Consider the following 13,440-nt stretch of genomic DNA (forward strand, 5'->3'; position numbering starts at 1 on the left):
ATCTGGAGGGAGCTTATCCCGGCCTTGAATTCTTGGTTGGTGGGAGGTATTTGTCCTGACGTGCTGCTCTTACACCTTGGGGAGAATGACCTTTGTGGGGTGAAAGGGGTGGTTTTATTGAGAGCGATGAAGAAGGATCTTTCTCTTATTCGTCAACAATGGGCGGGTTGCCATGTTTTATGGACAGAATTGGTCCCTAGAAGAACCTGGAGGGGTGCGATCAAGCCTAGGGCGGTTGATAAGGCGCGAAGGAAGTTGAATCTGGAGGTTTCCCGTTTTTGTAGAGATCTGGGTTTTGGGCGGGTGTCCCATAAGGACATCCGTTATGACAATGTGGAATTCTTTCGCGGCGATGGTGTTCACTTATCTCGTATAGGGATGGATTTATATCTATTGGAATTGCGAGAGGTGCTCTCCAGGTGTTTGAAGATTCAACATTTCTTGGGTTGAGGTTCTGGTTCCTTGGTTGGTCGTTTTTGGGGGGCAGAAAGAGAGGAGGGTAATTCCTTCCCCCTCTTTTCTGGGTGGCGGAAATTGGGCGTTCTTGGTCAGCAGGGACATGAAGCTTGTTGGGTTTTTGCTAAAGTTGGGCTATGGCTGGAAAAGTTTAAATAGTTGTTTCGTGGGGTGGTTACAAGGTTTTGGGTAATGTAAGTTGTTGGTGGGTAAGTTTTGCAATGTGATGTTTTGCCGTGGGTTGGGATGATATTTAAATGATTATCAGGTTTTGGTATTGTTTGAATTGTAATTATGTTGTGCTGGGTGGGGGCGGGGTTTGTGACGTGGTAGGGGCGGGCCTGACGTTTGGGGTTGTAAGGTAACATCTTATTTAGTGAGGACTAGTTTTGTGAGGCGGTTGCCAGGTTGGTATTTTTGTAAATATGCACCTGTTTCAATAAAAGCGGCCTTTTGCACACTTTCAATTTGTCTGGTGTCTGCTCACCCCCCCTCACCCCTCCCTCCCAAGGGGGGCTTGGGGGGGGGGGCAGCCGACCGCAGGGAGGTCCCCACCCCCGGGCTGATTGGGAGGGGCTAGTGGGGGGGGGTTGCATCAGGGCACCGGCCTTGGGCTGGTTTTGGGCTCCCTCGGTTCCTACTGGGGGAGCCCAGCTATATACCCCTCTGGCCCCTCCTCCCGGCCACCATTTTAGGTTGAATGACCTGGTGGCCGGGAGCTCATAGTTATTTGGAAATTTTCCCTCCCTCCCTCCCTATTCTCAGTTAGGTTTTTCTCTTACTTTCCCCGGGTTTTTTATTTATTCATTTATTTATTTATTTTCATTCTTTATTTGTTTTATCTTCCATAGTTTTAGGGTCTTTTGTCGGAACAGGTGGATATGGGGTAACAAAACATGTTGTTCATTGTCGCTTGGAACAGGTGCCGTGCGGAAATTGGGCGTTCTTGGTCAGCAGGGACATGAAGCTTGTTGGGTTTTTGCTAAAGTTGGGCTATGGCTGGAAAAGTTTAAATAGTTGTTTCGTGGGGTGGTTACAAGGTTTTGGGTAATGTAAGTTGTTGGTGGGTAAGTTTTGCAATGTGATGTTTTGCCGTGGGTTGGGATGATATTTAAATGATTATCAGGTTTTGGTATTGTTTGAATTGTAATTATGTTGTGCTGGGTGGGGGCGGGGTTTGTGACGTGGTAGGGGCGGGCCTGACGTTTGGGGTTGTAAGGTAACATCTTATTTAGTGAGGACTAGTTTTGTGAGGCGGTTGCCAGGTTGGTATTTTTGTAAATATGCACCTGTTTCAATAAAAGCGGCCTTTTGCACACTTTCAATTTGTCTGGTGTCTGCTCACCCCCCCTCACCCCTCCCTCCCAAAGAGGGTCGACATGCCATTGCCCAGTTTTCTCATAAGTGCGGCACGAGAAGCGTATGGAATCTAAAACAGAATGAAAAAACAGATGAGGGCATGCAGCCAGAAAAATTCAAAGTTGCGGAGAAACAGTTGACACTACACATTGTCAGGACTACCCACACGGGACACGCCCCTTTGTATCTCACTGGCTAAGAGCAGAGATTGTTGGCGCAATTTCGCCGATCTTTGGGTTTACTTCTCACCGTTCTACTAACAGCTGCTGGCGAGACAGCACGCGACACGAGTGCAGAAAAGTACAATTTTCATACAGAGGCTTTAAGTTGCTCGGGCCGCAAATCATGGCCATGCCATTTAACAACTAGAACGCGTGCTTACTTAGATAGCGACAGACTGCCAGGAAAGTGAAAGCTAAACCATATTTAGCAGCGGGCTCCGAAATTAATGACATAAGCACACAATTACACTAAAATCAAAAACAGAGTTTAAACCTTCCCACTTTACTTCCATTGGCTCACATTTTGATTCCTCGTACCAGGGAAAGGGAAAGTGCGAGGCCTCTCAAATTTCCATACAACACGTGAGACATTCAGCCTGTTAGCATCTCAATAAAGGACCCTTCTCCTGCAGCTGTTTTGAGCAGACCCCTCCTGGGCTTCAGCCCCTCCCTCTCAGCCACTTACATTTCGTAAAAGGCTGAAGGTGTGATTGTTACTTTTCAAGGGGGAGGGGGAAGCTCAATGCAATAGGCACCTCTCAACAGGAGGTATAATTGCAGGACAAATCTGCAGACTGTGTTGCAGCTGGGATTACAGGAGGGCCCTCCTTCCTACACCATTGCAGCCACCCATAGGAGGAGGGCCCCCTCCCCGTGTCTAATTGCAAGAAGACACCTCTCTTTAAACTGAAAAGGCGTGTCTCTATTGCATTTGCACAGAAACAATCCAGTGAGCCTTTTTTCTCTTTCTATGTGTACTGCTGCCCTGTATTATAAGGAAAGGGCAGGAATGCACTGTATTTATCCAATACGGCACATTCCTGTCCTTTCCCCTTGCGCTGGAACTGTTTTGGCAGCCTAGCGCCAAAGCAGGCACCCTTGCCCCATAGGGTGTCTCTGTTGCATCTAGTGAGACTTTTTTCTCTTTCTATGTGTACTGCAGAATGGAGCACTTGTAGAAAGAGGAAAAAAGTGAGGAGAAATGCATATTTCTCCTCGTTATGCCTTGCCTGGGAATGCCTACAATTTTGGGCACATTCCCAGGTTTACAAGCACTTGTAAATGTGTCAAAATCCATGGTAATTGCATGGGAACACCCACTACAACAACTCCCTTGCGCAGAGTTGGCCAACACAGTGATTTGCGTGGCTACATAATTCTGACCAAGAGTACTTGCGTTAGGCATGTACCACTTTGCATGGTGCAAACGTGACACAAACCTCTCGTGTCTGCACCATCTGAACCGTCGGGGCCTGGCAATCACTAATGTTCATGTTCGGAAAATGTACAGCGTCAAGGGAAGCTTTTTAAAGCCCAAGCATGCAACCTGTACCGTCGGCCTGCAACATCTTTCAATTGTAAATACAGCCCTTGAAGATGCTGCATTAATTTGACAGCGGCAAAGTGCCATGCACAGCTGCCTGTGGAGGAGCAAGGTCGGTCTACCAATAGGGCAATTTGGAAAAGCCACAAACCAGGTCAGACTGGGACTGGAATTAGGCCAGGGCACAAAAATAAGAGTAGCCCTTTTCACAAGACTGGTTAGCTAAAAAAAAGTGGCCTACATTTGTAAGCCGGGAAGTTTCGAACATGTAAAGACAGGTTTTATATATGTTTTGCAAGGTATGGGAGAATGTGCGCATATGTGGTGCTGCAGGAAAGGTTTGTAGTAATGTCTTGGTAAGCAACAATAAACACCAACACATCAGTTCAACAGATCCACACACTGAACGAACAGGCCAACCCTTCTGGCACCGCCAGAGTGCCCTATAGGGCGGTCTGACTCTGGCCAGAAGAGCTGCTTTGAGAGGTCAGTGCGTGGGCGGTTTTTGGCTGTTTGAGGACACGTTTTATGGGCCGGGTTTTATTACTGCTCAGTTCCCAAATATTACCACAAACATTCCCCGCAGCAACCACAAATGCATATAGTTGCACATACCATGCAAAAACTTAAGCAGCATGTCGCTAGTTTCAAACTACCCCAATTTGCAAATGTAGGCCACTTTTATAGTTATAAGATTCGCTAATTGTACACCTCATTTATTTTGGTGCCCCGGTCTGACCACTGGAAGGAGGGCAATTACAGATAAAAGGGTAAGTAGTACCAACGTCCAAAAATACACCTTCTAAATGTATAACGTCCCCCTTGACTGAGAAGACCCCCCCCCCAGCAGAGTTTAATAGCTTATGTCAAAAAGCTAAGAAAAGCAATCCCCAACACCTCATGAAGGGAAGCAAGCGCTACATACATGCCACTACACCGCAATACACCGAGTGACCAGTTAAGACAGTTTACATCCTTAATTAGGGGCAACACGAGGCAGGAAGGTGGACGAAGGTTGAAACACAACTTACAGACGCCGGCAGCTTGGCAGGCCCTGCCCCAAAATTCAGAACCTGCTTCTTATTCTCCATGTTGGATGTAATTCAGCTGCAGGTGGAGAAGAAATACGCGGAAGCCTGTGCTGCGGTTGAGTGCTGGGTCTGCAGGGGTGGCGTTACAAGAGAGCTGCAGAAGATGTTCACTGCTGCCGGGAGACAGATGGCGCTCTGGGATGTTACCGCAGGGGACTGACTGGCGGGCTCGGCTGGCGGGCTCGGCTGACTGACTCCCAGAGCGTCTCACTGCAGAAGAGCGAGTGATGGAGCTGTATTTGGTTTCAGGCCAGTCTACTTTTCCAGAGCTTGGATGTTTCTTCCCCGCGTCCTTGTGCAGCTGCGGCTCACGGTCCAGTCGCCCAGCACTAAATAACTCTCTGCCGGCCCTCTCGCCATTGGTCCGTTTCGCGTGCAGCCTATCATTGCCGTGCGGGGATTGGTCGCGGCGTGAGGCCTCAGCCCCGCCATTGGTTGGGTCTGCACGAGCGCGCCGCGTGATCACCGCTTCAGTGCAAGGCTGAGTGGAGATTGCACCATCCAGCAACAAATCTCTACACGTGAGCTCGGTGGAGCGCGAAGGAGCCAGCTTGGCGAGGCTGCAGAGCATCAGTATAATGTTTTATGCGTGTTTCCCCCCCCACCACCAAAAGACCTTTGTGGTACGGAGTACACATACCCTGCAGGTTGCACTTACGTTTACGAGGGTGCAACTCGATTCTCTTAAGAATCATTTTGAGGTTGCAGCAGATAGCATCTTACTGTCTGTTTTTGTCGTAAATAAAACAGTTGTACGAATACAATTCTTTTAACATCATGCCTGGGATTGGTTCCATAATACTAACTAGGCCCACGAAAGCCCAGTGATCGCGTGCACTATGCGAGGGTGTAGTGCACACATGAGTTGGCTGAAGCTGTGCATCTCGTGCTGCGCAACGAGACGGACAGAAGTTGTAAGAGGCGTGGTGAGGGGTTCCCAGATTGAAATGACGGCTGGGGTGTTGTCTTTGTTGGTGTATAGAGTGCGGAGGGTGGCAAGGGGGGCGGGGGTCGAAGTGTTTGTATATTGTTGCAATTTTGCTGTGGAAGTACTCTGCAAGGGAGCCACAGAGGTTCTGGGAGGGGGTGATGGCGTTCTCTGTTGATTATGGGTTGGTGAACTCCCTGACAATGCCAAAGAGTTAGTGCCATTACCGGCAACTTCTCCCACCCCCAGTCTGAGCATGCAAGAATGAATAAATACACAAGACAACTTTGTTATGAGAAAATATTGCTGCAGGTTTATTCCATACAAGAGTATGCAATATGTGGGTTATCTTACAGGCGATCCAAGGACGGGCAGCTGTGGCAACCTATGCTGCCCCGCCCGCCCGCCTGGGGAGCCAGCACTGGGGGGACACCTCGTCCGTGCTACCTTGCTGATCCTCTTACGGATCACGTGACACGTTGGTCTCTTCTACTCACGCCCTTTTCAGTGCGGAGCGTAGCAGGGCAAACCCCCGGTTGGTCAGGCCCCCAACCACCCCGGAGGACTACCGGGGCGCCGTCACGGTTTTCCAGGAACCTGCCCTGAGGATCCTGGACTTTGGCTCTGGCACCCCTATTGTGCCGCGCAGAGGTACCCTTACTGTACCGGTCTGCTGCAGAGGTACCCTTACTGTACCTGTCTGCTTCCAGATCACACTGTAACTCCGCCTACAACATAAAAGGAAAACATTAAAACATTGAAAGTACCCTGGCCGCCAGCCTGCACGCCGGGTAAGAGGTGGGGCGGGAGACGGCGAGGCTGGCGAACAGAGACTGCCAGGAGGGGCGGGGGAGGCTTATATGCCTTCCCCCCACCTGGCACACAGGAAGGACGCCACAGTGGCGACCTGGTGAGTGGGCTGCTGTAGGAGCCCCTAAAGACTAGAGCGGCGGTGGGCGATGCCAAAATGGCAATAAAGGGCCACCCTGCTGGATTGGCCCCCTGCGGGGGCCGCGGACAGCCGCATAGTGCCATTACCTGCAACGTCTCCCACCCCCAGTCTGAGCATGCATGAATGAATAAATACACAAGACAACTTTGTTATGGGAAAATATTGCTGCATGTTTATTCCGTATAAGAGTATGCAATATGTGGGTTATCTTATGGGCGATCCAAGGTCGGGCAGCTGTGCCAACCTATGCTGCCCCGCCCTCCTGGTGAGCCAGCACTGGGGGGACACCCTGTCCGTGCTACCTTGCTGATCCTCTTATGGATCACGTGACACGTTGGTCTCATCTACTCACACACTTTTCAGGGCAGAGTGTAGCAGGGCAAACCCCCGGTTGGTCAGGCCCCCCAACCGCCCGAAGGACTAACGGGGCACCATCGCGGTTTTCCAGGAACCTGCCCTGAGGGTCCTGGTCTTTGGCTCTGGCACCCCTATTGTGCCGCGCAGAGGTACCCTTACTGTACCGGTCTGCTGCAGAGGTACCCTTACTGTACCCATCTGCTTCCAGAGCACCCTGTAACTCCGCCACAGCTCTGAAGGAGGCTACCGTCGATGACAGAGCCCCTCACAATGAGCTACACCATCACCTTCAACCTGCTATCTTTCTAGGGCCTTGTGCATGTCCAGTGGAAATTGTCCATGCTCACCTGTGACAAATGCACCCCGTGTTTGTCAACCTAACCTAGGCATACGCCTGGATGGCAATGGTGACAATGGACCCCATGTTAGCAAAGTGACCTTTAGCATTTGCCTGAATCAGCTTGTGCCTGATGTAACCCAGGCCTCTCTGGTCTGCAAACTTAGGCCATGAATAGTTCCTTCTTGCAGGATGTTCAACGGCCTCTTCTGACTTAGCTCCGACCTCTGCGGGAGATCATCTCAGACCACCAGAGCTCACATTGACCCATGTAGTTGCTGATCTCACCAAAACAGCGCATTTCTCACCTGCAACCACTCATTTTCAGGCCTCCTGCAAATCTAAGAGCAGAGATCCCTTCCTACTGGTGATAGATGAACCCCATCTATATCACAATAGCCCTTGACGTTAGCCTGGATCAGCTGGTGTCTGAAGAAACCAAACACCCTTCCGGCCTGTGAACCTGTGCCAAGAACTATTCACCCTCCTGCGGGAAAGTTCCTCTGCCTCATATGACCTAGCCCCTTGCCGACTCTGGACGGGACGATTACCGACACCAAGGCTCACATTGCCCCATCTATTTGCTGATCCCACCTAGCTGCCATTCTTCTAGCACCGTGTCTGCCTGAAAACCTGTGTCTCCCCCCCCCCCAAACTATGGGACAGCAGCCCACTATTTGGGAGGCCGCTTCCACTCCCGCCTGCCTGCTTTGGCTATTCAGAATATGCTTACTCTTTTGCAGTCCTTTTGCTTTCTAAATCATGACGCACAGGAATATTAATAACTAGCACTATGTGACAAAGAGCAAGGGTGCCCTCCTGCCCATGCCCTGCAACCCTTATTCCTTATGGGAATTCCACCAGTTCCGCTCCCTCTGTGGTGAAACCCCCTAGGCATATCAGTTAAGAGAGTCGGTCTGATTTAATACAGTGCGCACTGAGCGATGTGGTGCCTAACATTCAGGATTGACTAAGTCCTACCTAACCTCCATCCTAGAATATTCCCGAACAGGGGGACAGGGGCGTTCCCACTGCCCACCCTTGGGCATCCCCGTAGGTGGAAAATTACCTGCTCCGCTAGATGTTATTCACTGATGCTCACTGGACGTGCCAAATGTTCTTTTACATAGTGGCCTTTTGTGCTTGACACCTTGTTTCCCCATTTCTTGGGACGGCAGCACACTATGTTGGCTGACAGCGTCACCACCCACGAGGCTACCATAGCTAACCGGACGGGCATTTGAGCTTAACTGCAGGAACTTGTCACCTGTCCTAGGTTCTGGGTGCACTTACTTATCCCATTGACCAGATGGTTGCACGAACCCCTTTGTTTGCTAAACCTTGGTGACCACCTTAATGGTATCAACAGCTGGTTTGAAACAATATATGTCTTGTACCCACTATTGGAGACACCTCACCCTTTCGTGCAATTACAACTTACGCAGCGCACCCCGCTTCCCTAACTGCCGTTGGATCACAAATGCACAGTGCCTACTGTTCATCTCCGACCCTGGAAGCTTTAAACCTGCCAGAGTGACGGAAACTAAGATTCCCAGTTCCCTTTTTTGCTGCAATACACCTTCAGTGGGTCCGCTAGGAGATACAACAAACCGCATTGGTCATGCAAACCTTAAATACCCAATTTCCACTTGGGTATACCTCTAAATGAGACAGGCTCCACACCGCTGTACCAGGGACACACGTATATGTATTTTGCCCACTATTGAAGACAACTCACCCCTTTGTGGAATGACAACTACACAGGTGCCTCCCAAGTCACCCAACAGACAAGTTAGCCCTTACTACCTAGTGTTCTGGTGCCAGATTTGGAAAGAGCCTTGCCTCTACTTGCTGCCCCCCTTAAACTTCTGCTGGTGTAACCCACGGACACGCCTCCCGTTCAGTACAATTTAGTAATTCATGGCACTGACAACCACAAGGGCCTACTGCTGGGCTGTATAAATGGGGCCCAGGGTGACCTTAAACAACCGGCTTGGTGTGGATGGGTGCTAACATTACCCGGCTTAAGTGCAATCCCTTTGACAATCACTCCTGACAAGATGTGCCAATGCAGGTAGAAGCAAGAGTTATCCAGCCCGCCTTACTTCCTGTCCCAGTTATCTGAGTAAATTAGTGAAAGATGCACGTTTGAACTGTCATCTGATTCTGTTCCTTACGTCTACGCCCTAGGTGAAGTCTTGCCCTTCCAAACTTCTGCTAGTATACCTGTGAGCAGACAAGGTGGTGGAAGGAGGAGGGGAAATCTAGGTATCAATACCTGCCCTTTCTTGAATACTGGGCTGCCAATGTTCTCTAATACATTATGGCCTATTTGCGCATTAACTTCCTGCTCCAACCCAGTTTGACCCAAACTTTGGGACAGTTGAAGTGGTGACATGACCAATATGGTACGTGACATTCTAAAAGCACTGCGATCCTCAGATCCTATGCATTTGTCCCTGCCTCTAAATGTTAGCTACCATTGTCATGCTCGCCGTCGTTATACGCTTTCGATCTGCCTGGTGGCTGCTCTATAACCTTGCAGTCACGACTCTTTGGCAGGGCATCTTAAGGATCTTGGAGCCCTGGGACAAACCCATGTCCGGGGCCCCTGTCCAGCACAGCTTAGAATCTATGCTCCAGCTACAGCTTTCATGCCCTTTCCTGGCCAGGTCGCTGTCCCTGCCGGCACACTTTCCCAAATTGCTGTCCCGTCTTGGTCAACCCAGCACTCGAAGAGTGCTCGCTTCCTATCAATCAATCAATCAATGACATTTATATAGCGCGCTACATACCCGTAGGGTCTCAAGGCGCTGGGGGAGGGGGGGTGCCGCTACTGCTCGAACAGCCAGGTCTTCAGCTTCTTCCTGAAGGAGAGGTGGTCTCGGGTCAGGCGCAGGTCGGTCGGGAGGGAGTTCCAGGTCTTGGCGGCCAGGTAGGAGAAGGACCTTCCTCCTGTGGTCGCTCTTCGGATGCGGGGGACGGCGGCGAGGGCGTGGTTGGCTGATCGGAGGTGGCGTTTGGGAGCGTAGAAGTTGATCCGGTTGTTGAGGTAGCTCGGGCCTTGGTCGTGTAGGGCTTTGTGTGCGTGGGTGAGGAGGCGGAAGGTGATTCTTTTGTTGACGGGGAGCCAGTGGAGGTCTCTCAGGTGTCCGGAGATGTGGCTGGTTCGTGGGATGTCGAGGATGAGTCTGGCTGAGGCGTTCTGGATCCGCTGGAGTCTCTTCTGGAGCTTGGCGGTGGTACCGGCGTAGAGGGCGTTGCCGTAGTCCTAGGTGAGGTGATGCAGCCTGACCAGCTATGCTAAGAGTGGAGTGCACCTGCTCCGTAACCCCCTGGCTGCTTCTCTGGCCTTCCTATATGCCATGGGATACCTAAGGCAATGCTTCAATTCGCACTTGTGTGACTGTGCCAGAAGTGTAGTGAGCTTCAGACAACAGACACGTTAGCCCTGACTAACCTTGTATTCTGTTGCTAGATTTGGGAAGGTGTATTCCATGTTCTATCAACTATTGGGCTGTTGGAATGCTGTGTGCAAGGTGGGGATGCTAACCTGCCCCAACTCGCGGCCCCACAGCTTGCGAGATACTAGAACATTTTTGGACGTTTAGTAAGTGTGACACATAGGACTTGTCCCTCAAACTTAAGTCAGGATTTGTCCATCGAATTGAGCCAGTACCAACCCTAGGTGAAGTCTGGCCCTCCCGAATTTCTGCTATTATACCCGGGAGCAGAAAAGACAGTTGTTACCGGAGGGGAACATACGTATCAATGCCTGCCCTTTCTTGACTACTGGGAATTCCAAATGGTCTTTAATACATTGTGGCCTATTTGTGATTTCTTTTGACTCACTGCTCCCACCCAGTTTGACTCCAAAACTTTGAGGCACTGTTAGTAGTAACATGCCCTTAATGGTAACGCCAGCCCGCTTAGCCGGACTTAGTAAAGCTACCCACTGTTTAATGATTCGGGCGTGCACAGTAAAGCTCCCCTACCAATGGGTGAAATCCTTTAAACTCCTAAGTGAGGCCCTGTTTCGATCCAAGGAAACTTGTTTTATGGCAGTCACCTGAACACAACACCATATACAACTGCAACAGACTCTCACGCATTACCATAGCTTCTCTTAAGTGGATCAGCTGATCATACACCACCGGCATTCTGCAAGAAAAAGGGTAAGGGGCTGTCGTGGGCAAGAGCTGCCCCTGACCCTGAAAAGTAAAACCGACCAGGGACACGACAGCGCACCCGCCGCAGCCCGGTCGGGCCCCGCAACAACAGAGGCGGCTGCGCCGTCCCCAACACTATCCAGCTCCACGACCTGCCTGCCCGACATAGCCTACAGATCAGTTAGCACGGCCCAGTAGTTCGCTTGTCCTTATATGAAGAACTTTAAGCTGGCATCTTTGCTTGGCATAGCGCGCTGCCTGGTTATACGTCTTGTGCCATTATGTCCATCCATTTATTCATCTTATAACATTGGGGCTATAGCCAGCCAGGTAAAACCAACAATTATGGCTACCTTGTAAGGGTATTACTGATGCCTGCGTTCTGAACTGATCAGACTGACAAGGAGGGTGGTGTTAACTTCGTGAGCAATTTACAAATATGCCAGACTTATCTGTTCGTATACCCTACCCCCAGAGGATGGGACCTAATTCGTACATAAAATGTGGGAAATGCAACGCAATCCAATTTCGTGAAAGTACCCTTTGACCCGTATGGGGATCGCACCCGTGACCTTGGTGTAACTAGCACCATGCTCCAACCAACAGAGCTGATTGGCGGGATCACCCAAGCAATTCCAAAAGCTCGGGACACCGATTATATGCCTTCCCCTCCACCTGGTGCACAGGAAGGACTCCACAGTGGTGACCTGGTGAGTGGACTCCTGTAGGAGCCCCCAAAAACTAGAGCGGTGGTGGGCGGTGCCAAAATGGCACTAAAGGGCCATCCTGCTGGATTGGCCCCCTGCGGGGGCTGCGGACAGCCGCATTTTTGCTGTGATTGGAGCTGGCTTTTAGGCGATTGTAAGGGCCTCTTTGATGGCAGTCTTTAGTTGGGAGTGGTATTTGTTTAGTGCTCTTTTGAGATTATCCCTGTTGGAGTTTTTTTTTTTGGTGCAACAGGTCCTTTCCAGTTTCTTGCAGGTTAATTTAGTGTTGACAAGTTTGTTTGTAAACCAGTTGGCTCAGTGGGGGGATTTACTGGGTTCGGAGTGTTTGAGGCGGGTGACTTTTTTGGTGCAGTGGGTGATCCAGGTTTTGAAGCTCTTGTTGGCTTTGTCAGGGTTGTGGGAGGGGGAAGGTAGTTATGCAACGAGGGTGTTTGTCCAGCAGTCCTCTGATACCTTGCTCTAGGTCCTGTGGTTGGTCGGGGGCTTGGTGGTGGAGGAGAGGAGAAAGTATACTATAGAGTGGTCAGGCGAGGTGATTTTGCTAGTGTGGCTGTAGGTGATTTTGTTGCTAGCAGAGAAAATGTAGCCCAGTGTATGTCCAACGGTGTGTGTGGGGTCGGTTACTAGCTGCAAGAGTCCAAGGTTTTCCAGGATCTTGAGGAGGTTGGTGGTGTTGGGGTCAAAGAGGTCCTCCAGGTATCTAGGTATGTGAGACCCAGGGGTTGTCCACCCCCTTACGCTCCCAGTTTACCCTTGGAACTGCTCTTAGGCACGTACTGATGTCATGGACGCCCAGAGTTGGGGGCGTGGAGGGAGAGTGGCTGGACACATGGGGTGACATGTACGTGGACTCGCAGTTACTAACATTTGAAGGCTTGGTGGAAACGTATGGTGTACCGCAGGGTTCCTTTTTAGGTCTCGCCTGACAGTGCATGCTGTCTCTTCGAGACATTTTGTAAGTGGCTTTTAAAAGTGCCACCAGAGGCTTTTGCTGGCCTACAGCTTGCGTTCACGAGCTCGTACACGTGCACAGCTGCCATCTGTGTTTTTATTGCTGTAATCAGGCTCCTCTGCTTGCACTACCCCCCTCCCTTTCCCCCTCCCTCCTGGTCAGCTTAATTTGTGTCTTCTAGCTGTAAATCATGCTCCTCTGCTCGAACTCCCCCTCCCTTCTCCCCCTCCTCCCCCTCCACTTCGTCAGTTTCATTTGTGTCTTCTATCACTGTGAATGCTCCTGCTTCCACTAGGCACACAAACCACCAGTCGTCAGTGCATGCTTTCACCAGGTACACACACCACCACCCGTCAGTGCACATTTCCACCAGGCACACACACCACCACCCGTCAGTGCACGCTTCCACCAGGCACATGCACCACCAGCCGTCAGTGCACACTTCCACCAGGCACACACACCACCAGCCGTCAGTGCACGCTTCCACCAGGCACACACACCACCAGCCGTCAGTGCACGCTTCCACCAGGCACAACCACACCACCAGCTCTCAGTGCATGCTTCCA

At 50.8% G+C, this 13,440-nt stretch overlaps 1 protein-coding gene across 1 annotated transcript in view; it reads right to left on the bottom strand.

Annotated features, from left to right (window-relative positions):
• Positions 1 to 4,785, bottom strand: part of PSAT1 (phosphoserine aminotransferase 1) — a 90,734-nt gene extending 85,949 nt beyond the window's left edge. The window contains exon 1 of the mRNA XM_078675854.1: positions 4,392 to 4,785. Within this exon, the coding sequence (XP_078531980.1) occupies positions 4,392 to 4,451 (60 nt within the window). The 5' untranslated portion in view covers positions 4,452 to 4,785. The remainder of the gene's footprint in view (positions 1 to 4,391) is intronic.
• Positions 4,786 to 13,440: the final 8,655 nt, after the last annotated feature.

This window comes from Lissotriton helveticus, chromosome 2_1 (genome assembly GCF_964261635.1).
Source record: "Lissotriton helveticus chromosome 2_1, aLisHel1.1, whole genome shotgun sequence".
Taxonomy (NCBI): domain Eukaryota; kingdom Metazoa; phylum Chordata; class Amphibia; order Caudata; family Salamandridae; genus Lissotriton; species Lissotriton helveticus.